Genomic DNA, 25501 nt, shown 5'->3' with positions numbered 1-25501 from the left:
GCCAAAAAGGGTGTAGTTTGTGGGTGTGATCACCCGTGTGTACACCTGTGAGCATGGACGCGCTTGTTTTTTGTTTTTTAAAAGGTTCCTTCATGTAATGATCTGCTAGAGGGTGTGGGGGGGCCACAGCCCCGTCCTCCAGGGCATGAAGCAGGTATGGAGGAGATCAAAACTCCAGACATCCAGAGGCCCCCAGAATACAAGAGACCAAGGAAGACCAACAGAGGGGCAGCCGCGCCACTGTCCCAGAAAGAGCTGAGGAGAGTCCCAGATGAGGGCTCACTCAGCAGCCGCGGAGCAGAAGCCAGGGGGAGTTGCAGTGACGCGCCCGTGAGCTCCGCCAGCCGTGCCTCCGAAGTGGCCCGAGCAAGCCCCAGGCTCCAGGCCCCGATAAGCGTCCGCCAAGGAGTGAGCCGGTGTGTACCTGGACGCCCATCCCCGGACACAAAGACTACATTTCCACGAAAATGACATCACTTCCGGTTTCGGGCAGGTAATGGCGGACATGCAAAAGTTCGCGCTGACGTCTATTCCAACGTAGGAAGTGTTATGAACAGCTGATCGGATCGGCAAAGCGTGTTTCTGGAATATTGTGTTTTTGTTCCTGCAAGCCTTTTTTATGCAGTTTTTGCAAAGCTTTATGTGGAAGGAAACCGTGACCTAGGACAAGTTGATGGCATAAGATGTAAGTACAACTCCTCCGGTTTCATATGCAAAAAAAATTATTGCGCTAGCTTACGTGATTGCAGAGCTACCGGGATTTAAAAATAGTTACGTAAAACAGAGCGTGCCCGCTCCGACCGGCTCTAAAGGGTTAAAGACAGGCAGCTGTTTTTTAATATTAGAAGACTTTTAAACATTATCTATATGCAAGACAAGCATAATCCTAATCCTGAAATTTTGCTTTCTTTGGACGCGGAGAAGGCCTTCGACAGGGTCGAGTGGGATTATCTCTTCTCGACCCTGTCGAGGTTCGGATTTGGCCCTAAATTTATTTCTCTGGTTAAACTACTATACATCCAACCAAAAGTGTCGGTACAAACAAATAATGTCCACTCCGACTATTTCGATCTGAATCGTTCAACAAGACAAGGCTGTCCACTTTCACCTCTGCTTTTTGCGTTGGCTATTGAACCTTTAGCTCTTCTACTGCGCTCAACAGACGAATATACAGGGATCAGAAGGGGAAAAGCAGAACATAAAGTCTCGCTTTATGCAGATGATTTACTACTGTATATTTCTAACCCTGCAAAATCAGTCCCAGTCATCATGGAAATTTTGCAGAATTTTGGAGAAGTGTCAGGATACAAATTGAATTTATCTAAAAGTGTGCTATTCCCAGTCAACTCTAAAGCAATAGGTAACCCAAGTTGTTTCAATACCTTGCCATTTCGGGTTTCTAATCAGTTCCAATATCTTGGAATAAATATCACTCAGGATTATTATGGTTTATTTAAACACAATCTCTCTAAACTATATGATGAAACCAAAAATAACATAGACAAATGGATTAATCTACCAATTTCACTAGCAGGGAGGATAAACATTGTTAGAATGAATATTCTTCCCAAATTCTTATTTTTATTTCAGTGTATCCCTATTGTGATTAATAAAGTCTTTTTTAATAAATTGGACTCCTTAATATCCTATTTCATATGGAACAGAAAGAATCCAAGAATCAAGAAAAGCTACCTACAGAGACCGACATGTCAGGGAGGGATGGGGTTACCATGCTTCCGCCTGTATTATTGGTCATGTAATGTTCGTTCCATGTCGTTTTGGTTGCGGACTAAGGGGGCCGACTGGACAACGATGGAGAATGAAAGCTGCTACCCCTCCTCGTTAGAAGCTATGATCTATTCAGCTCTCCCTATCCCTAAACATGACTTTAAAAATCCTGTAGTATCTCATACAATTAAAATCTGGACACAGATAAGGAAACATTTCGGGTGGAAGGGAGCTTCCATACTAACTCCACTCATGAATAACGCATCATTCACAACATCACTTTCAAACATTTCATTTCTCCAATGGAACCACAAGGGGCTGCACTCAATAAAGGATTTATTCATCAACAAGGTTTTTCCCACATTCCGGCAACTGCAAGAAAAATTTGACTTGCACAGTAATGACTTTTTCAAATACTTACAGATCAGAAGCTTTGTAAGGAAGCTTTTTCCATCTTTTCCAGGTCGGCCCCCAGACTCTGCCTTAGATAACTTATTTCAGTTTGATCCACTCAAGAAAGGACTAATAACAAAAATTCACAACGCTTTGTCACAACTGGATGGAACTGTCACACTTGACTATCTGAAAGAGGCCTGGCAGTGTGACCTTGGTACGAGAATTACAGACAATAAATGGACAAAAGCCCAGGAAAATGTACACTCTTCCTCTTTTTGCATTCGTCATGGACTCTTACAGTTTAAAGTGCTACATAGACTCCATTTATCAAAGTTGAAACTGTCAAAAATGTTCCCCAATGTAAACTCGTCCTGCGAAAGATGTAAACAGCAACCTGCTTCACTGGCGCATATGTTTTGGAATTGTCCCTGTATAACAACATATTGGAATAATGTCTTTCATATCTTGTCTAAAATTCTAAAAAAAACCACTTAAGCCAGACCCAATCTGTGCTTTATTTGGAGTGAAGCCGGTTGTTGTAGACCTATCAGCCACTCAAAATAATGTGATACGTTTTGTGACGCTGCTGGCACGCCGTTTGATTCTACTAAATTGGAAACAAAAGGTGCCTCCTACCACATCAGCGTTAATACAAGATGTATTGAGACACTTGCAGCTGGAAAGAATTAAACTTGTTAGGATGCCTGGGTCGTTGACCCAGGGTTTTTGAGTTTATTATATTATTTATACTTTCTAGTCTTTGGTTTCTTTGAGTTCTGTCTTATGGTTTATGTCTCTGTCTTCTTTAGTTGCTCTGTCTTCCCTATCACCTGTATCCCCTTGTCTAGTTCGCGTCTCTGTGTATCCTTAGTTCCTATATCCCCGTGTTCAGTCAGTGTTTGTGTCTGCCCTGGTCCCACATCTCTGTTCCCTCTGTAGTGCCTGCATGTGAGTCTGTGTTATGTGTTTCCTGTTTTACTTTGAAGGTCTCTGTCTTATCTCAGTGTGTTCAGTTTATGCTTCTTTGGTCTCGTCAGTTCTGATTTGTCCCAGCTGTGTTTTCCTCCTGTTACTCATTCCCTGATTGCTCCTTCTGTGTATTTAAGCCCTGTGTTTCTCTGTGTCTGTGTTGCGAGCTACCGTTTACCTTGCTGTGTGTTCTGTCATTCCTTCAGTTTAAGTTTATTTTGAGTTTTTCCAGTTATGTTATATTTTGAGTATCACATTAAAGCCATTTAGGGTTCACGACTGTCTCCGGAGTCTGCACCTTGGGTCCTATTCCTGTCTGCACACAGCCACACCCATCAAAACTCCTACTAAAGGGGAGGTTGGAGGAATTCCATTCAACCTGGCAACCTTTTATAAATTTCTTCAGTACTGTACAGATATAAATGGTCACTGAGCCTCATTGTTAGTTCGATAAATAGCATCCTCTGTCCAACGTTGTTTGTTGTTGCCTTTTTTTTTCTTTTCTTTTTTTTTCTTTTTACTTTGTTTAATTTCTGTTGTATATATGTAATCATTTATATTTGAATCTTAGTTGCCTTTATGATAAAGAACACTGGAAAACCAAATAAAGAGATTTGAGAAAAAAAAAATTCTCAACAACAAAGACAATTGGTAAGAATATAATTAATGTGTAAACAACTTAATAACCCCCAAAGTGTCTAAGTCACGTGATGTGTCAGCGCAACACCGAAACATAAGAGAGAGGGGGGGGAGCAAAGTGTGCCTGCTCTCCGCTGACAAAGGAGCAGCGAGTCCAGCGACCTGGCTGTTTCGTTTTTGCCGAAAGCACAGCATAGCAAACAAGCAGAACTCAAAGTAAAGAATCGATCTAGCCAGGCTAGTATCAATCCGATATCGATTCCGACTTGGGATCGATACTATCGATATTTGGATCGATCCGCCCACCACTAGTACGAGTTTTTGTAACTGACTGTAAAAAGTCAGCACAACGAGCAAATGCCCGGTATGCCCGATGGCCAGTCCAGCTATGGCCGTGGCATCAGTTAACCCTTTGCATGCCAACTGTGACACGCGTGCCTAGGGTTGCCGACCCCTGGGATACGCCCTCCCTGCCCAGTGCACGCTCCCGACGCAGGGGGAACAATTCTGTTGGGGATACCTATCTTGGCACAGCACCAGTAACGAGGGAGAAGGAAACTGGTGGGAGCACAGCTGACACTAATCACAGGAAGGAGACAAGGAACATGCACAGGAAAAGGGACTGTCAAAATGACACAGGAAACTAACACTGAGACAAGCAAGAACAGAAACGTAAACAAGCACAGAGATAAGACTGAAAGGGGAACAAAACATCGGGAAGAGACGTGATGTAGTTTCCAGCCAAAGAAAACTTAAGCCTGAACCAGGCACATGCAGAGGATGGCAGGGGGCAGAAGGGGCTTGGGCACCTTCCCCTTTCCTGATGGGCGCTCCAAGTGCCCTTTTCTTGAGCCTTTTTTTTTTATTCTATTAAAATGTTTTTCGTGTGTGTGTGTGTGTGTGTGTGTGTGTGGGGGGGGGGTCTTGCCTGTGCCCTTCAACAATAACATAACTATTAATCTCAGTTTTTCTAAATAAAAGGATCTGGCTTGCATCAATCACATGATGACGCTGACTACGAGCATGCTGTGTGTGAAACAGTACGACAAACATTACCTGTCCTAGATCTGATATTTAGCGTATGTAATTCTATTTTAAATCCTATCTGTTGAAATTAAAAACAATATACTTTAGATTCCAGTTATTGCTATTTTTGACAAGGAGAGAAACCTCTGTGCTTTATATAGATGCTACATGCTTAATCCAACAATTAGAGATTTATGGCTGATCATTAAGAGCCACCAAAAAGAAATCTTTTTGCAGCTGTAGCTGAAACAAGCAGAACAGATATTATATAAAAAAAAAATACACACCTTAATTTGAGGTAGTCTGAAGAGGGCGGTAGAGACCTGTGGCAGACAGAGTTCATGTCCTCTTCTGTTACCTGTCCTATGCCCTTTGCTGCAGAAGTAGCTACACTGTGAAATCTAACTGTACAATTTCCAGAAACAATAAAAGATTTATCGTTCTTTGAAAACGTTGTGTATAATTCATCAAATGAAAAGAGTACACTTAAATGACTGTTTATAATCTCTAGTCAGTATTACTAGTACATATAAAAGCTGAACGTAACAGCAGGACAACTGGAAAAGGGTGTTGTTTGGTGCTTGCTAAATAAGCAGCTAAGATTCTTTTGCTATTATAATTGTTTTATTTTTTACAAATAATAATAATAATAATAATAATAATAATAATAATAATAATAATAATAATAATAATACTTTATCTTTATCTTACTCCTCTCTGGCAGCCAGAATGGGTTTCATTCTTCTGAAACTTATTTTTATTATTTACATTTTTAAAATTATTTTGAAAATAATTTTTTTTTACTCTGAATTAAGAAACTGCTTTATTTTAAATTCGATTTTTATTCAGTGTTCAGTGCTATTTCTGCCAATTCCTTTTCCATTTAAACTTTTGTTAATTTTCTAAACTTTATTTAGAAATACTCTATATATTGTGTGTACTGTTATATAACATTTTTTCTCATTGGTACATCTGCTGTGCATGTAGTCACTGGTTTTCTGTACTAAATTCTAGCAAGACCTACAGTGGAATTCTTTTTGCATAAATCTTTAATTTCTACTGATATAAAACCAAGAAGAAAACATTGGTCAAAAAGTAATATACAATGGTAGAGTTTGAAGAAATTCAGCAGTGTGTGCCGAACAGTTTCTCCCTTCTTTATGACAGTAACCTGGGTAGGAGCAAAATGTGCTAAGCACGACATTACTCTACTGCATGCCAGCTTCACAAATGTTTGTCAGCAAAACTTTTCTGTACTACAAATAAAAATCAATCTCATAACAGAGATGGATGAATATTATGGATAAGTTAAATAAATTAGGGTTACAAATTATGTAATCGTTCATGTAACATAGCCATAATTTTAAAAACAAGAACAACAGCCTAATGCATCTTCTCAATTATTTCAACTCAGGAAGAGTCTGACAAAGAATATGAGTATTTAAAAGCTCTTTATTTCAAAGTGGGGTTTTGTGTATTTAACTACTATATAGTATAAACATGAATTAACCATTAAATAAATATCATACTATAATAAATATACAAGTGACAAAAAAGTGATGCAAAATGAAAGTGATCAAAGACATTCAAATAATAATATCATGTTGAATAACACAATGTTTCAGTAAGGAAGGCCAGAAATAAAACAAATAGATACTTATCAAACTGTTTGAAGCATTAAAGAGTCAACAAGTACTTAGCCTTTTTGTTTTTTACAAATTATAATAAAATATATAGGTGACTCTAACATCCAATAAGTTGGACTGTGACCTAATAATATAAATGGAATAGTGTTTTTATTAATTGTTTTAAGTGATATGGAATCTCTTGGAGCCACAAATTGCTGTGTCTTTGCTCGCTTAGAACGAGCCCTAAACAAATACAAAAACTAGGTAAATATCAAGCTGTGACTAATTACAAAAATCAAACATAGTCAAGTGAACAAGTGAAGCATTAATGGGAAAAGAAAGCAACATCAAGAAGCTCCTCATCAGTTTAACATGGATGTCCAGGTTTCTGGTTCATGTCCAATAAATAATTCATAAGCCATTTTTCAGGAAATAAAAAAAACAAACAACAAAGGAAAAACAATGAATACTTTTTTAAATTCCATGTGATATAATCAAGAACAGTTTATGCACAGAAAACAATTCCTGTAAAAAATGGTGAAAAGCCAGATCGCTCATTAAGTTTTGTTGTGTGCAGTAACTGGAATACAATTCCAAAAAAACACAAAACAAAAAACAAGTCATTGCCATTGTATGGTCAACTCTGTGTGAGTTTTTACTAACTGAAGTCGCTTTCACTGTCGTACTGGTAGGAAGGGTTATCGTAGCCTTGGCTCTGAGCGTGTAGTTTGATCTGGGGTCGTTTTACAGCGTAGAGGTTGTTCTGACGTTGAGCCTGGGAGTTTGTGTTATTTTGGTCACTATATAACTCCTGCAGAGGGAAAACAATACAATTACTTTCACAGTGAAATGAACAACAAACGACATAAAAATGAAAAGCTTCATAAAATCAGGGAGAAATGCAAATCGAAGCCTACATCTCTATGGACACACAGAGACATACTGTCACAATCCTGGGTCTTTTGACCGAGCGTTTTGAGTTTTAGTTTATGGTTTATGTTTAAGCCCTTCAGGTTTTCTAGTTCATTTTTTATCATGCCTAGGTTGTTATAGTTTGTTATTAGATTCCCCTTGTGTCTTCCACCCCTGTTAAGTCTCCCTTGCCCTTCATGTGTTTCATGTCTGTGTCTTACGTTGTCAAGTTCAGGTTGTGATGTCTGCGACTTATGTTTCTTGTTTTATTTTGAAGAGATCTTGTGTTCCTGTGTTCATCGCGTTTAGTTTTACTCCTTCCCTGCGAGTTCATTATGTTCATGTGGGTTGTGCTGTTTTGATCTTTATAGTTATTAGGCAAGGCAAGGCAAGGCAAGGCAAGTTTATTTGTATAGCACAATTCAACAACAAGGTGATTCAAAGTGCTATTATTTCCTTTAGGCTTAGTTCTTGTAATATGGCTTCACTGTGTTCCATGTTGTGTCTACTGTGCCTTTCTGTACCATGTTTCAGGTTCCTATGTTCTGTCTCCCCAGTTGCTGTTAAGTTTACATGTTTAGAGTTCAGTCAGTGTGTTTCCTGTTTTATTTTGAAGGTCTCATGTCAGTGTTTCTGGTTTTGCTTCCCTTGTCTTGTCCAGTCTGATTACTCCCAGCTGTGCTCTCCTTCTGTGTCTCAGTTCCTCGTTATCCCTCAGTGTATTTAAGCCCTGTGTTTCTCTTTGTCAGTGTCGTACTCTCCCTCATAGCTGTATGAGTTGCCATGTGGTTTCATGTATGATTTATTTGTAGTTTTCCCAGTTTAGTTTTGTTCTTTGTTTCCTTTCCAAGCCAGCAATAAAGCAGTGTTTTGAGTTCACTTTTGTCTCGGTGAGTTTTGCGTTTGGATCCTTCTCTTGCCTGCACACAGCTGAAACATGACACATACTCACCGAGCTGTTGTCCACAAAGACAGGGCTTTGTCGACTGTTTGAAGTTATCTCCAGGTTGGTTATGCTGATGGTGGTGGTGGAGTTGGTGGCTCGTGGGAGTTTGGGCGCACCATTGGAAAAAATTGGCAGGGTAATGAACCCTTTAAATGTGAACGAATCCTGGTTCACGTATGGGTTTTCTATATCTCCATCTTTGCCGGTTTTGGAGATTTTCTTTGAGGATCTGATAACAAAATGGTAAAAAAGCATTACAGTTTACTATTACAGTGTTCATCAGGCATTTGCAAACTTTTACATTTAAAATTTGTAATAAAGATGTGGATAAATTAATGTTTAAAGTGAGGGGATGGGTTGGTGGGAAACTTACATGGTAGGGACTATTGGTAGAAGGATGAGGGCTATGAGCAGCAGTCCCCCAAGAACAGAGCCCACAATTACTAGAATGAGCTGCCAGTCTAATAAAACACAACAAAGATTTAAGTCCTTAACTAATTTAAGTCCTTAACTGAATTCCCTTTGGTAGAAAATCAATTTTAGTATTTGTTGTCAATACTCGTTAGGGTTTTTTTTTTTTTCCAAAAATTATGTTTCAGTTTTCCCTTTTAAAAACATACACTATACTCACTTTCACTGCATTCCAAACCAGAATAACCAAACGAACATCTACAAGACAAAAAAATGTTTATTTTAGGATTTCATTTACCCAAACTTACATCAATACTGAACATACAGGAGGAGGAGCACTTACTGCACACATGTATTATCTTCAAATCTAGACCCACTAGGACAAGCTGTGAAAATGATGAGACAGTTAAAGAAGTAGATAAATAACTATTTAAAGAGTCAAAGGAGCTTGCAAAGAAAAGCGTCTGGACTTCTTTAAGTTACTTGAAGACGTTTCACCTCTCATCCGAGAAGCTTCATCAGTTCTAAGGTCAAATGAACTGAAGAAGCTTCACAGATGAGAGGTGAAACGTCTTCAAGTAACTTAAAGAAGTCCAGACGCTTTTCTTTGCAAGCTCCTTTGACTACGATGACCTGGATGACTGAGAACCTTCACAGACAACTATTCAAAGAAAGACACACACACGGAGAGATGTTTGCTTGTTCACCAAGATATCTTACCAGTGCACATTCTGTCACTGAAGTCTGTTTGAAAATGTTTTTCCAAACAGGTACAGCTGTAGGCTCCATCCTGTGATGTGCAATTTGAAGTTTTTACATCACAAGGGTTTTCAGCACACAGGTCTGTTGCTTTAAATAAAGGAGAGAGTGGAAAAAAGCTTTAGCTCATTCAGCTTAAAGACTGAATACAAAATGTCCTCAGCAGTTACATAAGTCAGTAACTAACATGTCATGATGTGAACTGTGGCTTGGAATGTACAGTCTGCAGTTTAGTTATACCATTATCATTAGGACTTCATAAAAGTTTATCTAAATTATAGTTTCAGTTCAAAGTTCAGAATAGAAGCAACCATGAGCAAGAATTTGGCAAAGATCCAAAACTATTTATAAAGGGCTTTGGTGGAAACGGTTCGATTCAGACCGAAACGTAGATATAGTATAAAGGATTCTGAAACACATCTTGTCAATTATATTCTTTCTGAAAACAAATCTTTATCTTGTGTGAGTCTTGTTTTAGAAACATATAAACATAGAAGTTACTGGAAAAACACAGTGTGCTAGAATACAGGTAATAAACTTACTCTCAAATGTTGCCCCACTCAGCACACAGTCATCACAAGGATTGTTTTCTAACTCCCTTATAACGTCATCTTCTTTGATTTCAGAACTGGCTTTGAAGATGATCTGTAGTACTGCAATGATCCCTGGGGGTGCCCTCAACATACGACTGGTGCTTGGCCTGTTAAGACAGAAATCACATTTAGTGATGATTGCATCCTTTATTTTTTCAGGATAACACCATGTTAGTGTACAGTGATTCGAAATAGGCTGAAAAATTGTAAGGTAAAAGCTGTTGTCAGTCTGAGACTTACAAGAGTTTCAGCACTATAGAGCCAGAGTAACCGTCCTTCCCTTTATAAACTTGATCCAGCTGTGTTTTCAAAAGAAAATATGTTTTGGTCAAGATGAATAAGATATAATTATTTTTTAACTTAAGCTTAAATTTAGCTTGTAAAAATGTCAAAAAATGTCCATAAAGACACATTTATTGATAGAGAGTACTAACTGATTACTTACCGCAGCAACAATTTCATCTGCAGTTTCTTTAAATTCCTTTGATGTGGTATCTTTCATTTTTTCATTAAATGGTTTTCTCAGGGAAAGTTTTCCAGGGAAAACTTTGGCTGAAAGCAATAAAGCATCATCAGAAGAAACTCAAAATCTAATAAAATGATACTTTATCCTGTCATTAACTTGCTGACAGGAGGAAGATTTATCCCAGTGTCATACAGTATCTCTGTTAAATATGACGCTACAACTAGCAGATACTTAGCATTATGACAGGAACTGATAGCTAACATAAAATCTTCTCTGCTTGCCTGGCAAATACAAGGCAACAAGAATATAGTTCATGATGTCACTGCTCCTGCCCGAAATTAATCCCAGACAAATAAAAGATGAAATAAAACATAATCTTTCATTCCTACTTTGCATGGAATAAGTAGACCATTTTAAAATTAATCAGTGAACTAGCTGTTTGTCAGATTTTATAATTTTGTCACTAAGCTAGGCTAACAGTTTACTAACCTTACTTATTGTTTGTGCTGGGAAATGGTTAAGGGCATTTTCATATCTATAGTATGTTTACTCTGGTACAAATTGGTTAATACTTTTGTAAACTTGGAGATTTTTCCCTTGGTTTGGTTTATTTTCACGGAGAAAGAAATCCAAGTCCATGGGACATTTTATGACAAGGGAGAAAAAATCTTTGGTGTAATCTTGACAGCAAAGATGTGAAAACATCTTAAGAGAGCTCTGTTTAGTTCAAACGGTGCTTATGGTTTTGAATCACCTATTCTTAACTAACACTAGGTAAGACTTGTAAGAAGTTGACAGCTGTTGTAGACAAACAAATAATTACCATTTTCACATCTCAGGGTGATATTATTGTAAAAATCACCAGGAAGACACTTGCATACAAATGTGTGGTTGGCACGGGCTTCACAGGTGCTTCCAACACCACATGGATTTGAATGACAGGGATCTTCAAAGTGGAAACAAAAGAAAAAATAATATAAGCCTTGGAAGCATTATGTAAATACTTGGACTGGATACAGATAACATTATACTTTTTGTACAGGCTACTGGCCACATTACCCGGAGATGCTGAAGTAGGTGGAACCCCTGTTGCTGAACTAGATGGATCCGATGAAGTAGCTGGGGCATCTGTTACTGCAGGTGTAGGATCTGATGAAGTAGCTGGGGCACCTGTTGTAGGATCTGATGAAGTAGCTGGGGCGACTGTTACTGCAGGTGTAGGATCTGATGAAGTCGCTGGAGCGTCTGTGACTGCAGCAGTAGGATCTGATGGAGTCACTGTGTCATCTGTTACTGGAACTGTGGGATCTGACGAAGTCGCTGGGTCGTTGGTTACTGCAGCTGTGGGATCTGACGAGGTAGCTGGGGTGTCTGTTACTGCAGCTGTAGGATCTGGTGAAGTAGATGAGGGGTCTGTTACTGCAGCTGTAGCATCTGGTGAAGTAGCTGGGGCTTCTGTTACTGCAGCTGTAGGATCTGGTGAAGTAGCTGGGGCGTCGGTTACTGCAGGGGTGGGATCTGATGAAGTAGCTAGGGCGTCTGTTACTGCAGCTGTAGGATCTGGTGAAGTAGCTGGAGCGTCTGTTACTGCAGCTGTAGGATCTGGTGAAGAAGCTGGCGCGTCTGTTACTGCAGGTGTAGGATCTGGTGAAGTAGCTGGGTCGTCTGTTACTGCAGCTGTAGGATCTGGTGAAGTTGCTGGGGCTTCTGTTACTGCAGGTGTAGGATCTGATGAAGTAGCTGGGGCACCTGTTGTAGGATCTGATGAAGTAGCTGGCGCGTCTGTTACTGCAGGTGTAGGATCTGATGAAGTCGCTGGGGCGTCTGTTACTGCAGCTGTGGGATCTGATGAAGTCGATGGGTCGTCCGTTACTGCAGCTGTAGGATCTGGTGAAGTAGATGACGGGTCCGTTACTGCAGCTGTAGGATCTGGTGAAGTAGCTGGGGCGTCTGTTACTGCAGCTGTAGGATCTGGTGAAGTAGCTGGGGCGTCTGTTACTGCAGCTGTAGGATCTGGTGAAGTAGCTGGGGCGTCTGTTACTGCAGCTGTAGGATCTGATGAAGTAACTGGGCTGTCTGTTACTGCAGGGGTGGGATCTGATGAAGTAGCTGGGGCTTCTGTTACTGCAGCTGTAGGATCTGGTGAAGTTGCTGGGGCGTCTGTTACTGCAGCTGTAGGATCAGGTGAAGTAGCTGGGGCGTCTGTTACTGCAGCTGTAGGATCTGGTGAAGTAGCTGGGGCTTCTGTTACTGCAGCTGTAGGATCTGGTGAAGTAGCTGGGGCGTCTGTTACTGCAGCTGTAGGATCTGGTGAAGAAGCTGGGGCGTCTGTTACTGCAGGTGAAGGATCTGGTGATGTAGCTGGGACGTCTGTTACTGCAGCTGTAGGATCTGGTGAAGTAGCTGGGGCGTCTGTTACTGCAGCTGTAGGATCTGGTGAAGTAGATGAGGGGGCTGTTACTGCAGCTGTAGCGTCTGGTGAAGTAGCTGGGGCTTCTGTTACTGCAGCTGTAGGATCTGGTGAAGTAGCTGGGGCGTCGGTTACTGCAGGTGTAGGATCTGGTGAAGTAGCTGGGGCGTCTGTTACTGCAGCTGTAGGATCTGGTGAAGTAGCTGGGGCGTCTGTTACTGCAGTTGTAGGATCTGATGAAGTAACTGGGCTGTCTGTTACTGCAGGGGTGGGATCTGATGAAGTAGCTAGGGCGTCTGTTACTGCAGCTGTAGGATCTGGTGAAGTAGCTGGAGCGTCTGTTACTGCAGCTGTAGGATCTGGTGAAGAAGCTGGCGCGTCTGTTACTGCAGGTGTAGGATCTGGTGAAGTCGATGGGTCGTCTGTTACTGCAGCTGTAGGATCTGGTGAAGTAGCTTGGGCTTCTGTTACTGCAGGTGTTGAATCTGATGAAGTAGCTTGGGCACCTGTTGTAGGATCTGATGAAGTAGCTGGGGCGTCTGTTACTGCACCTGTGGGATCTGATGAAGTCACTGTGTCATCTGTTACTGCAGCTGTGGGATCTGATGAAGTCGATGGGTCGTCCGTTACTGCAGCTGTAGGATCTGGTGAAGTAGATGACGGGTCCGTTACTGCAGCTGTAGGATCTGGTGAAGTAGCTGGGGCGTCTGTTACTGCAGCTGTAGGATCTGGTGAAGTAGCTGGGGCGTCTGTTACTGCAGGTGTAGGATCTGCTGAAGTAGCTTGGGCGTCTGTTACAGCAGGTGTAGGATCTGGTGATGTAGCTGGAGGGTCTGTTACTGCAGGTGTAGGATCTGCTGAAGTAGCTTGGGCGTCTGTTACTGCAGGTGTAGGATCTGGTGATGTAGCTGGCGGGTCTGTTACGGCAGCTGTAGGATCTGGTGAAGTAGCTGGGGCGTCTGTTACTGCAGCTGTAGGATCTGGTGATGTAGCTGGGCTGTCTGTTACTGCAGCTGTATGATCTGGTGAAGTAGCTGGGGCGTCTGTTACAGCAGCTGTAGGATCTGGTGAAGTAGCTTGGGCGTCTGTTACTGCAGCTGTAGGATCTGGTGAAGTAGCTAGGGCATCTGTTACAGCAGCTGTAGGATCTGTTGAAGTAGGTGAGGCGTCTGTTACTGAAGGTGTAGGATCTGGTGAAGAAGCTGGGGCGTCTGTTACAGCAGGTGTAGGATCTGGTGATGTAGCTGGGGCGTCTGTTACTGCAGGTGTAGGATCTGGTGAAGTAGCTTGGGCGTCTGTTACAGCAGCTGTAGGATCTGTTGAAGTAGCTGGGGCGTCTGTTACTGAAGGTGTAGGATCTGGTGAAGTAGCTGGGGCGTCTGTTACAGCAGGTGTAGGATCTGGTGATGTAGCTGGGGCGTCTGTTACTGCAGGTGTAGGATCTGGTGAAGTAGCTTGGGCGTCTGTTACTGCAGCTGTATGATCTGGTGAAGTAGCTTGGGCGTCTGTTACTGCAGCTGTAGGATCAGGTGAAGTAGCTGGGGCGTCTGTTACTGCAGGTGTAGGATCTGGTGAAGTAGCTGGGGTGTCTGTTACTGCAGCTGTAGGATCTGGTGAAGTAGCTGGGGCGTCTGTTACTGCAGGTGTAGGATCTGGTGATGTAGCTGGGGAGTCTGTTACTGCAGCTGTAGGATCTGGTGAAGTAGCTTGGGCATTTGTTATTGCAGTTGTAGGATCTGGTGAAGAAGCTGGAGCGTCTGTTACTGCAGGTGTAGGATCTGGTGAAGTAGCTGGGCCTTCTGTTACTTCAGCTGTAGGATCTGGTGAGGTAGCTGGGGCGTCTGTTACTGCAGCTGTAGGATCTGATGAAGTAACTGGGCTGTCTGTTACAGCAGGGGTGGGATCTGATGAAGTAGCTGGGGCGTCTGTTACTGCAGCTGTAGGATCTGGTGAAGTAGCTGGGGCGTCTGTTACTGCAGGTGTAGGATCTGCTGAAGTAGCTTGGGCGTCTGTTACTGCAGGTGTAGGATCTGGTGATGTAGCTGGCGGGTCTGTTACGGCAGCTGTAGGATCTGGTGAAGTAGCTGGGGCGTCTGTTACTGCAGGTGTAGGATCTGGTGATGTAGCTGGGCTGTCTGTTACTGCAGCTGTATGATCTGGTGAAGTAGCTGGGGCGTCTGTTACTGCAGCTGTAGGATCTGGTGAAGTAGCTTGGGCGTCTGTTACTGCAGCTGTAGGATCTGGTGAAGTAGCTTGGGCATCTGTTACAGCAGCTGTAGGATCTGTTGAAGTAGCTGGGGCGTCTGTTACAGCAGGTGTAGGATCTGGTGATGTAGCTGGGGCGTCTGTTACAGCAGGTGTAGGATCTGGTGAAGTTGCTGGGGCGTCTGTTACTGCAGCTGTAGGATCTGGTGAAGTAGCTGGGGCGTCTGTTATTGCAGTTGTAGGATCTGGTGAAGAAGCTGGAGCGTCTGTTACTGCAGGTGTAGGATCTGGTGAAGTAGCTGGGCGTTCTGTTACTGCAGCTGTAGGATCTGGTGAAGTAGCTGGGGCGTCTGTTACTGCAGCTGTGGCATCTGGTGAAGTAGCTTGGGCGTCTGTTACTGCAGGTGTAGGATCTGTTGAAGTAGCTGGCGCGTCTGTTACTGTAGCTGTAGGATCTGGTGAAGTAGCTTGGGCGTCTGTTACTGCAGATGTAGGATCTGGTGAAGTAGCTTGGGCGTCTGTTACTGCAGCTGTAGGATCTGGTGAAGTAGCTGGGGCGTCTGTTACTGCAGCTGTAGCATCTGGTGAAGTAGCTGGGGCGTCTGTTACTGCAGCTGTAGCATCTGGTGAAGTAGCCGGGGCGTCTGTTACTGCAGCTGTAGGATCTGGTGAAGTCGCTTGGGCGTCTGTTACTGCAGGTGTAGGATCTGGTGATGTAGCTTGGGCGTCTGTTACTGCAGCTGTAGGATCTGGTGAAGTAGCTGGGGCGTCTGTTACTGCAGCTGTAGGATCTGATGAAGTAGCTGGGCCTTCTGTTACTGCAGGTGTAGGATCTGGTGATGTAGGTGGGGCGTCTGTTACTGCAGGTGTAGGATCTGGTGAAGTAGCTGGGGCTTCTGTTACTGCAGCTGTAGGATCTGGTGAAGTAGCTGGGGCGTCTGTTACTGCAGCTGTAGGATCTGGTGAAGTAGCTGGGGCGTCTGTTACTGCAGCTGTAGGATCTGGTGAAGTAGCTTGGGCTTCTGTTACTGCAAGTGTTGAATCTGATGAAGTAGCTTGGGCACCTGTTGTAGGATCTGATGAAGTAGCTGGGGCGTCTGTTACTGCACCTGTGGGATCTGATGAAGTCACTGTGTCATCTGTTACTGCAGCTGTGGGATCTGATGAAGTCGATGGGTCGTCCGTTACTGCAGCTGTAGGATCTGGTGAAGTAGATGACGGGTCCGTTACTGCAGCTGTAGGATCTGGTGAAGTAGCTGGGGCGTCTGTTACTGCAGCTGTAGGATCTGGTGAAGTAGCTGGGGCGTCTGTTACTGCAGCTGTAGGATCTGGTGAAGTAGCTGGGGCGTCTGTTACTGCAGGTGTAGGATCTGCTGAAGTAGCTTGGGCGTCTGTTACAGCAGGTGTAGGATCTGGTGATGTAGCTGGAGGGTCTGTTACTGCAGGTGTAGGATCTGCTGAAGTAGCTTGGGCGTCTGTTACTGCAGGTGTAGGATCTGGTGATGTAGCTGGCGGGTCTGTTACGGCAGCTGTAGGATCTGGTGAAGTAGCTGGGGCGTCTGTTACTGCAGCTGTAGGATCTGGTGATGTAGCTGGGCTGTCTGTTACTGCAGCTGTATGATCTGGTGAAGTAGCTGGGGCGTCTGTTACAGCAGCTGTAGGATCTGGTGAAGTAGCTTGGGCATCTGTTACAGCAGCTGTAGGATCTGTTGAAGTAGGTGAGGCGTCTGTTACTGAAGGTGTAGGATCTGGTGAAGAAGCTGGGGCGTCTGTTACAGCAGGTGTAGGATCTGGTGATGTAGCTGGGGCGTCTGTTACTGCAGGTGTAGGATCTGGTGAAGTAGCTTGGGCGTCTGTTACAGCAGCTGTAGGATCTGTTGAAGTAGCTGGGGCGTCTGTTACTGAAGGTGTAGGATCTGGTGAAGTAGCTGGGGCGTCTGTTACAGCAGGTGTAGGATCTGGTGATGTAGCTGGGGCGTCTGTTACTGCAGGTGTAGGATCTGGTGAAGTAGCTTGGGCGTCTGTTACTGCAGCTGTATGATCTGGTGAAGTAGCTTGGGCGTCTGTTACTGCAGCTGTAGGATCAGGTGAAGTAGCTGGGGCGTCTGTTACTGCAGGTGTAGGATCTGGTGAAGTAGCTGGGGTGTCTGTTACTGCAGCTGTAGGATCTGGTGAAGTAGCTGGGGCGTCTGTTACTGCAGGTGTAGGATCTGGTGATGTAGCTGGGGAGTCTGTTACTGCAGCTGTAGGATCTGGTGAAGTAGCTTGGGCATTTGTTATTGCAGTTGTAGGATCTGGTGAAGAAGCTGGAGCGTCTGTTACTGCAGGTGTAGGATCTGGTGAAGTAGCTGGGCCTTCTGTTACTTCAGCTGTAGGATCTGGTGAGGTAGCTGGGGCGTCTGTTACTGCAGCTGTAGGATCTGATGAAGTAACTGGGCTGTCTGTTACAGCAGGGGTGGGATCTGATGAAGTAGCTGGGGCGTCTGTTACTGCAGCTGTAGGATCTGGTGAAGTAGCTGGGGCGTCTGTTACTGCAGGTGTAGGATCTGCTGAAGTAGCTTGGGCGTCTGTTACTGCAGGTGTAGGATCTGGTGATGTAGCTGGCGGGTCTGTTACGGCAGCTGTAGGATCTGGTGAAGTAGCTGGGGCGTCTGTTACTGCAGGTGTAGGATCTGGTGATGTAGCTGGGCTGTCTGTTACTGCAGCTGTATGATCTGGTGAAGTAGCTGGGGCGTCTGTTACTGCAGCTGTAGGATCTGGTGAAGTAGCTTGGGCATCTGTTACAGCAGCTGTAGGATCTGTTGAAGTAGCTGGGGCGTCTGTTACAGCAGGTGTAGGATCTGGTGATGTAGCTGGGGCGTCTGTTACAGCAGGTGTAGGATCTGGTGAAGTTGCTGGGGCGTCTGTTACTGCAGCTGTAGGATCTGGTGAAGTAGCTGGGGCGTCTGTTATTGCAGTTGTAGGATCTGGTGAAGAAGCTGGAGCGTCTGTTACTGCAGGTGTAGGATCTGGTGAAGTAGCTGGGCGTTCTGTTACTGCAGCTGTAGGATCTGGTGAAGTAGCTGGGGCGTCTGTTACTGCAGCTGTGGCATCTGGTGAAGTAGCTTGGGCGTCTGTTACTGCAGGTGTAGGATCTGTTGAAGTAGCTGGCGCGTCTGTTACTGTAGCTGTAGGATCTGGTGAAGTAGCTTGGGCGTCTGTTACTGCAGCTGTAGGATCTGGTGAAGTAGCTTGGGCGTCTGTTACTGCAGCTGTAGGATCTGGTGAAGTAGCTGGGGCGTCTGTTACTGCAGCTGTAGCATCTGGTGAAGTAGCTGGGGCGTCTGTTACTGCAGCTGTAGCATCTGGTGAAGTAGCTGGGGCGTCTGTTACTGCAGCTGTAGCATCTGGTGAAGTAGCTGGGGCGTCTGTTACTGCACCTGTGGGATCTGATGAAGTCACTGTGTCATCTGTTACTGCAGCTGTGGGATCTGATGAAGTAGATGACGGGTCCGTTACTGCAGCTGTAGGATCTGGTGAAGTAGCTGGGGCGTCTGTTACTGCAGCTGTAGGATCTGGTGAAGTAGCTGGGGCGTCTGTTACTGCAGCTGTAGGATCTGGTGAAGTAGCTGGGGCGTCTGTTACTGCAGGTGTAGGATCTGCTGAAGTAGCTTGGGCGTCTGTTACAGCAGGTGTAGGATCTGGTGATGTAGCTGGAGGGTCTGTTACTGCAGGTGTAGGATCTGCTGAAGAAGCTTGGGCGTCTGTTACTGCAGGTGTAGGATCTGGTGATGTAGCTGGCGGGTCTGTTACGGCAGCTGTAGGATCTGGTGAAGTAGCTGGGGCGTCTGTTACTGCAGCTGTAGGATCTGGTGATGTAGCTGGGCTGTCTGTTACTGCAGCTGTATGATCTGGTGAAGTAGCTGGGGCGTCTGTTACAGCAGCTGTAGGATCTGGTGAAGTAGCTTGGGCGTCTGTTACTGCAGCTGTAGGATCTGGTGAAGTAGCTTGGGCATCTGTTACAGCAGCTGTAGGATCTGTTGAAGTAGGTGAGGCGTCTGTTACTGAAGGTGTAGGATCTGGTGAAGAAGCTGGGGCGTCTGTTACAGCAGGTGTAGGATCTGGTGAAGTAGCTTGGGCGTCTGTTACAGCAGCTGTAGGATCTGTTGAAGTAGCTGGGGCGTCTGTTACTGAAGGTGTAGGATCTGGTGAAGTAGCTGGGGCGTCTGTTACAGCAGGTGTAGGATCTGGTGATGTAGCTGGGGCGTCTGTTACTGCAGGTGTAGGATCTGGTGAAGTAGCTTGGGCGTCTGTTACTGCAGCTGTATGATCTGGTGAAGTAGCTGGGGCGTCTGTTACTGCAGGTGTAGGATCTGGTGAAGTAGCTGGGGTGTCTGTTACTGCAGCTGTAGGATCTGGTGAAGTAGCTGGGGCGTCTGTTACTGCAGCTGTAGGATCTGGTGATGTAGCTGGGGAGTCTGTTACTGCAGCTGTAGGATCTGGTGAAGTAGCTTGGGCATTTGTTATTGCAGTTGTAGGATCTGGTGAAGAAGCTGGAGCGTCTGTTACTGCAGGTGTAGGATCTGGTGAAGTAGCTGGGCCTTCTGTTACTTCAGCTGTAGGATCTGGTGAGGTAGCTGGGGCGTCTGTTACTGCAGCTGTAGGATCTGATGAAGTAACTGGGCTGTCTGTTACAGCAGGGGTGGGATCTGATGAAGTAGCTGGGGCGTCTGTTACTGCAGCTGTAGGATCTGGTGAAGTAGCTGGGGCGTCTGTTACTGCAGGTGTAGGATCTGCTGAAGTAGCTTGGGCGTCTGTTACTGCAGGTGTAGGATCTGGTGATGTAGCTGGCGGGTCTGTTACGGCAGCTGTAGGATCTGGTGAAGTAGCTGGGGCGTCTGTTACTGCAGGTGTAGGATCTGGTGATGTAGCTGGGCTGTCTGTTACTGCAGCTGTATGATCTGGTGAAGTAGCTGGGGCGTCTGTTACTGCAGCTGTAGGATCTGGTGAAGTAGCTTGGGCGTCTGTTACTGCAGCTGTAGGATCTGGTGAAGTAGCTTGGGCATCTGTTACAGCAGGTGTAGGATCTGGTGATGTAGCTGGGGCGTCTGTTACAGCAGGTGTAGGATCTGGTGAAGTTGCTGGGGCGTCTGTTACTGCAGCTGTAGGATCTGGTGAAGTAGCTGGGGCGTCTGTTATTGCAGTTGTAGGATCTGGTGAAGAAGCTGGAGCGTCTGTTACTGCAGGTGTAGGATCTGGTGAAGTAGCTGGGCGTTCTGTTACTGCAGCTGTAGGATCTGGTGAAGTAGCTGGGGCGTCTGTTACTGCAGCTGTGGCATCTGGTGAAGTAGCTTGGGCGTCTGTTACTGCAGGTGTAGGATCTGTTGAAGTAGCTGGCGCGTGTGTTACTGTAGCTGTAGGATCTGGTGAAGTAGCTTGGGCGTCTGTTACTGCAGCTGTAGGATCTGGTGAAGTAGCTTGGGCGTCTGTTACTGCAGCTGTAGGATCTGGTGAAGTAGCTGGGGCGTCTGTTACTGCAGCTGTAGCATCTGGTGAAGTAGCTGGGGCGTCTGTTACTGCAGCTGTTGTAGGATCTGATGAAGTAGCTGGGGCGTCTGTTACTGCAGCTGTAGGATCTGGTGAAGTCGCTTGGGCGTCTGTTACTGCAGGTGTAGGATCTGGTGATGTAGCTTGGGCGTCTGTTACTGCAGCTGTAGGATCTGGTGAAGTAGCTGGGGCGTCTGTTACTGCAGCTGTAGGATCTGATGAAGTAGCTGGGCCTTCTGTTACTGCAGGTGTAGGATCTGGTGATGTAGGTGGGGCGTCTGTTACTGCAGGTGTAGGATCTGGTGAAGTAGCTGGGGCTTCTGTTACTGCAGCTGTAGGATCTGGTGAAGTAGCTGGGGCGTCTGTTACTGCAGCTGTAGGATCTGGTGAAGTAGCTGGGGCGTCTGTTACTGCAGGTGTAGGATCTGGTGAAGTAGCTTGGGCGTCTGTTACTGCAGCTGTAGGATCTGGTGAAGTAGCTGGGGCGTCTGTTACTGCAGGTGTAGGATCTGGTGAAGTAGCTGGCGTGTTTGTTACTGCAGGTGTAGGATCTGGTGAAGCAGCTGGGCCTTCTGTTACTGCAGCTGTAGGATCTGGTGAAGTAGCTGGGGCGTCTGTTACAGCAGGTGTACGATCTGGTGATGTAGCTGGGGCGTCTGTTACAGCAGGTGTATGATCTGGTGATGTAGCTGGGGCGTCGGTTACTGCAGCTGTAGGATCTGGTGAAGTTGCTGGGGCGTCTGTTACTGCAGGTGTAGGATCTGGTGAAGTAGCTGGGGTGTCTGTTACTGCAGCTGTAGGATCTGGTGAAGTAGCTGGGGCGCCTGTTTCTGCAGCTGTAGGATCTGGTGATGTAGCTGGGGCGTCTGTTACTGCAGCTGTAGGATCTGGTGAAGTACCTTGGGCATTTGTTTTTGCAGTTGTAGGATCTGGTGAAGAAGCTGGAACGTCTGTTACTGCAGGTGTAGGATCTGGTGAAGTAGCTGGGCCTTCTGTTACTTCAGCTGTAGGATCTGGTGAAGTAGCTGGGGCGTCTGTTACTGCAGCTGTGGCATCTGGTGAAGTAGCTTGGGCGTCTGTTACTGCAGCTGTAGGATCTGGTGAAGTAGCTTGGGCGTCTGTTACTGCAGCTGTAGGATCTGGTGAAGTAGCTGGGGCGTCTGTTACTGCAGCTGTAGCATCTGGTGAAGTAGCTGGGGCGTCTGTTACTGCAGCTGTAGGATCTGGTGAAGTCGCTTGGGCGTCTGTTACTGCAGGTGTAGGATCTGGTGATGTAGCCTGGGCATCTGTTACTGCAGCTGTAGGATCTGGTGAAGTAGCTGGGGCGTCTGTTACTGCAGCTGTAGGATCTGGTGAAGTAGCTTGGGCATTTGTTATTGCAGTTGTAGGATCTGGTGAAGATGCTGGAGCGTCTGTTACTGCAGGTGTAGGATCTGGTGAAGTAGATGGGCCTTCTGTTACTTCAGCTGTAGGATCTTGTGAGGTAGCTGGCGCGTCTGTTACTGCAGCTGTGGCATCTGGTGAAGTAGCTTGGGCGTCTGTTACTGCAGGTGTAGGATCTGTTGAAGTAGGTGGCGCGTCTGTTACTGCAGCCGTAGGATCTGGTGAAGTAGCTGGGGCATCTGTTACTGCAGCAGGTGTAGGATCTGGTGATGTAGCTGGGGCGTCTGTTACTGCAGCTGTAGGCTCTGGTGAAGTAGCTGGGGCGTCTGTTACTGCAGGTGTAGGATCTGCTGAAGTAGCTTGGGCGTCTGTTACTGCAGGTGTAGGATCTGGTGATGTAGCTGGCGGGTCTGTTACGGCAGCTGTAGGATCTGGTGAAGTAGCTGGGGCCTCTGTTACTGCAGCTGTAGGATCTGGTGAAGTAGCTTGGGCGTCTGTTACTGCAGCTGTAGGATCTGGTGAAGTAGCTTGGGCATCTGTTACAGCAGCTGTAGGATCTGTTGAAGTAGCTGGGGCGTCTGTTACTGAAGGTGTAGGATCTGGTGAAGAAGCTGGCACGTCTGTTACAGCAGCTGTAGGATCTGGTGAAGTAGCTGGGCCTTCTGTTACTGCAGCTGTAGGATCTGGTGAAGTAGCTTGGGCGTCTGTTAATGAAGCTGTAGGATCTGGTGAAGTAGCTGGGGCGTCTGTTACAGCAGGTGTAGGATCTGGTGATGTAGCTGGGGCGTCTGTTACTGCAGCTGTGGCATCTGGTGAAGTAGCTTGGGCGTCTGTTACTGCAGGTGTAGGATCTGTTGAAGTAGCTGGCGCGTCTGTTACTGTAGCTGTAGGATCTGGTGAAGTAGCTGGGGCGTCTGTTACTGCAGCTGTAGGATCTGGTGAAGTAGCTTGGGCGTCTGTTACTGCATCTGTAGGATCCGGTGAAGTAGCTGGGGCGTCTGTTACTGCAGCTGTAGCATCTGGTGAAGTAGCTGGGGCCTCTGTTACTGCAGCTGTAGGATCTGGTGAAGTAGCTTGGGCGTCTGTTACTGCAGGTGTAGGATCTGGTGATGTAGCTGGGGCGTCTGTTACTGCAGCTGTAGGATCTGATGAAGTAACTGGGCTGTCTGTTACAACAGGGGTGGGATCTGATGAAGTAGCTGGGGCGTCTGTTACTGCAGCTGTAGGATCTGCTGAAGTAGCTTGGGCATCTGTTACTGCAGGTGTAGGATCTGGTGATGTAGCTGGCGGGTCTGTTACGGCAGCTGTAGGATCTGGTGAAGTAGCTGGGGCGTCTGTTACTGCAGGTGTAGGATCTGGTGATGTAGCTGGGCTGTCTGTTACTGCAGCTGTATAATCTGGTGAAGTAGCTGGGGCGTCTGTTACTGCAGCTGTAGGATCTGGTGAAGTAGCGTGGGCGTCTGTTACTGCAGCTGTAGGATCTGGTGAAGTAGCTTGGGCATCTGTTACTGCAGCTGTAGGATCTGTTGAAGTAGCTGGGGCGTCTGTTACTGAAGGTGTAGGATCTGGTGAAGAAGCTGGCACGTCTGTTACAGCAGCTGTAGGATCTGGTGAAGTAGCTGGGCCTTCTGTTACTGCAGCTGTAGGATCTGGTGAAGTAGCTTGGGCGTCTGTTACTGAAGCTGTAGGATCTGGTGAAGTAGCTGGGGCGTCTGTTACAGCAGCTGTAGGATCTGGTGATGTAGCTGGGGCGTCTGTTACTGCAGGTGTAGGATCTGGTGAAGTAGCTGGCGCGTCTGTTACTGCAGCTGTAGGATCTGGTGAAGTAGCTTGGGCGTCTGTTACTGCAGCTGTGGGATCAGGTGAAGTAGCTGGGGCGTCTGTTACTGCAGGTGTAGGATCTGGTGAAGTAGCTGGGGCTTCTGTTACTGCAGCTGTAGGATCTGGTGAAGTACCTGTGGCGTCTGTTACTGCAGCTGTAGGATCTGGTGATGTAGCTGGGCCGTCTGTTACTGCAGCTGTAGGATCTGGTGAAGTAGCTGGGGCGTCTGTTACTGCAGGTGTAGGATCTGGTGAAGTAGCTGGCGTGTTTGTTACTGAAGGTGTAGGATCTGGTGAAGTAGCTGGGCCTTCTGTTACTGCAGCTGTATGATCTGGTGAAGTAGCTGGGGCGTCTGTTACAGCAGCTGTAGGATCTGGTGAAGTAGCTTGGGCGTCTGTTACTGCAGCTGTAGGATCTGGTGAAGTAGCTTGGGCGTCTGTTACTGCATCTGTAGGATCTGGTGAAGTAGCTTGGGCGTCTGTTACTGCATCTGTAGGATCTGTTGAAGTAGCTGGGGCGTCTGTTACTGAAGGTGTAGGATCTGGTGATGTAGCTGGGGCGTCTGTTAGTGCAGCTGTGGCATCTGGTGAAGTAGCTTGGGCGTCTGTTACTGCAGGTGTAGGATCTGGTGAAGTAGCTGGGGCGTCTGTTACTGCAGCTGTAGGATCTGGTGAAGTAGCTTGGGCGTCTGTTACTGCAGCTGTAGGATCTGGTGAAGTAGCTGGGGCGTCTGTTACTGCAGTTGTAGGATCTGGTGAAGTAGCTTGGGCGTCTGTTACTGCAGGTGTAGGATCTGGTGATGTAGCTGGGGCGTCTGTTACTGCAGCTGTAGGATCTGATGAAGTAACTGGGCTGTCTGTTACAACAGGGGTGGGATCTGATGAAGTAGCTGGGGCGTCTGTTACTGCAGCTGTAGGATCTGGTGAAGTAGCTGGGGCGTCTGTTACAGCAGGTGTAGGATCTGGTGATGTAGCTGGGGCGTCTGTTACTGCAGGTGTAGGATCTGGTGAAGTAGCTTGGGCGTCTGTTACTGCAGCTGTAGGATCTGGTGATGTAGCTGGGGCGTCTGTTACTGCAGCTGTAGGATCTGATGAAGTAACTGGGGCGTCTGTTACAGCAGGTGTAGGATCTGGTGATGTAGCTGGGGCGTCTGTTACTGCAGCTGTAGGATCTGGTGAAGTAGCTTGGGCGTCTGTTACTGCAGCTGTAGGATCTGGTGAAGTAGCTGGGGCGTCTGTTACTGCAGGTGTAGGATCTGGTGATGTAGCTGGGCTGTCTGTTACTGCAGCTGTATGATCTGGTGAAGGAGCTGGGGCGTCTGTTACTGCAGCTGTAGGATCTGGTGAAGTAGCTTGGGCGTGTGTTACTGCATCTGTAGGATCTGGTGAAGTAGCTTGGGCGTCTGTTACAGTAGCTGTAGGATCTGTTGAAGTAGCTGGGGCGTCTGTTACTGAAGGTGTAGGATCTGGTGAAGTAGCTGGGCCGTCTGTTACAGCAGCTGTAGGATCTGGTGAAGTAGCTGGGCCTTCTGTTACTGCAGGTGTAGGATCTGGTGAAGTAGCCGGGCCTTCTGTTACTGCAGTTGTAGGATCTGGTGAAGTAGCTTGGGCGTCTGTTACAGCAGGTGTAGGATCTGGTGATGTAGCTGGGGCGTCTGTTACTGCAGCTGTAGGATCTGGTGA

The 25501-nt window shown here is 46.3% G+C and overlaps 1 protein-coding gene across 1 annotated transcript in view; it reads right to left on the bottom strand.

Moving 5' to 3' along the window:
* Nucleotides 1-6194: 6194 nt before the first annotated feature.
* LOC309713159 (uncharacterized protein) overlaps nt 6195-25501 on the bottom strand; it is a gene marked incomplete at its 5' end in the record, with an annotated part of 36406 nt that continues 17099 nt past the window's right edge. Inside the window, 12 exons of the mRNA XM_082544560.1 lie at nt 6195-7197; nt 8251-8473; nt 8618-8705; nt 8876-8913; nt 8999-9041; nt 9376-9504; nt 9957-10114; nt 10248-10306; nt 10453-10559; nt 11297-11419; nt 11533-12309; nt 13435-13905. Coding sequence (XP_082400686.1) covers nt 7045-7197; nt 8251-8473; nt 8618-8705; nt 8876-8913; nt 8999-9041; nt 9376-9504; nt 9957-10114; nt 10248-10306; nt 10453-10559; nt 11297-11419; nt 11533-12309; nt 13435-13905 — 2369 coding nt within the window. The 3' untranslated portion in view covers nt 6195-7044. The remainder of the gene's footprint in view (nt 7198-8250; nt 8474-8617; nt 8706-8875; nt 8914-8998; nt 9042-9375; nt 9505-9956; nt 10115-10247; nt 10307-10452; nt 10560-11296; nt 11420-11532; nt 12310-13434; nt 13906-25501) is intronic.

This window comes from Aulonocara stuartgranti (genome assembly GCF_965226115.1).
Source record: "Aulonocara stuartgranti genome assembly, chromosome: 8".
Taxonomy (NCBI): domain Eukaryota; kingdom Metazoa; phylum Chordata; class Actinopteri; order Cichliformes; family Cichlidae; genus Aulonocara; species Aulonocara stuartgranti.
The sequence above is the reverse complement of the archived record's forward strand: the minus strand, read 5'-3'. Positions and strand labels throughout refer to the sequence as shown.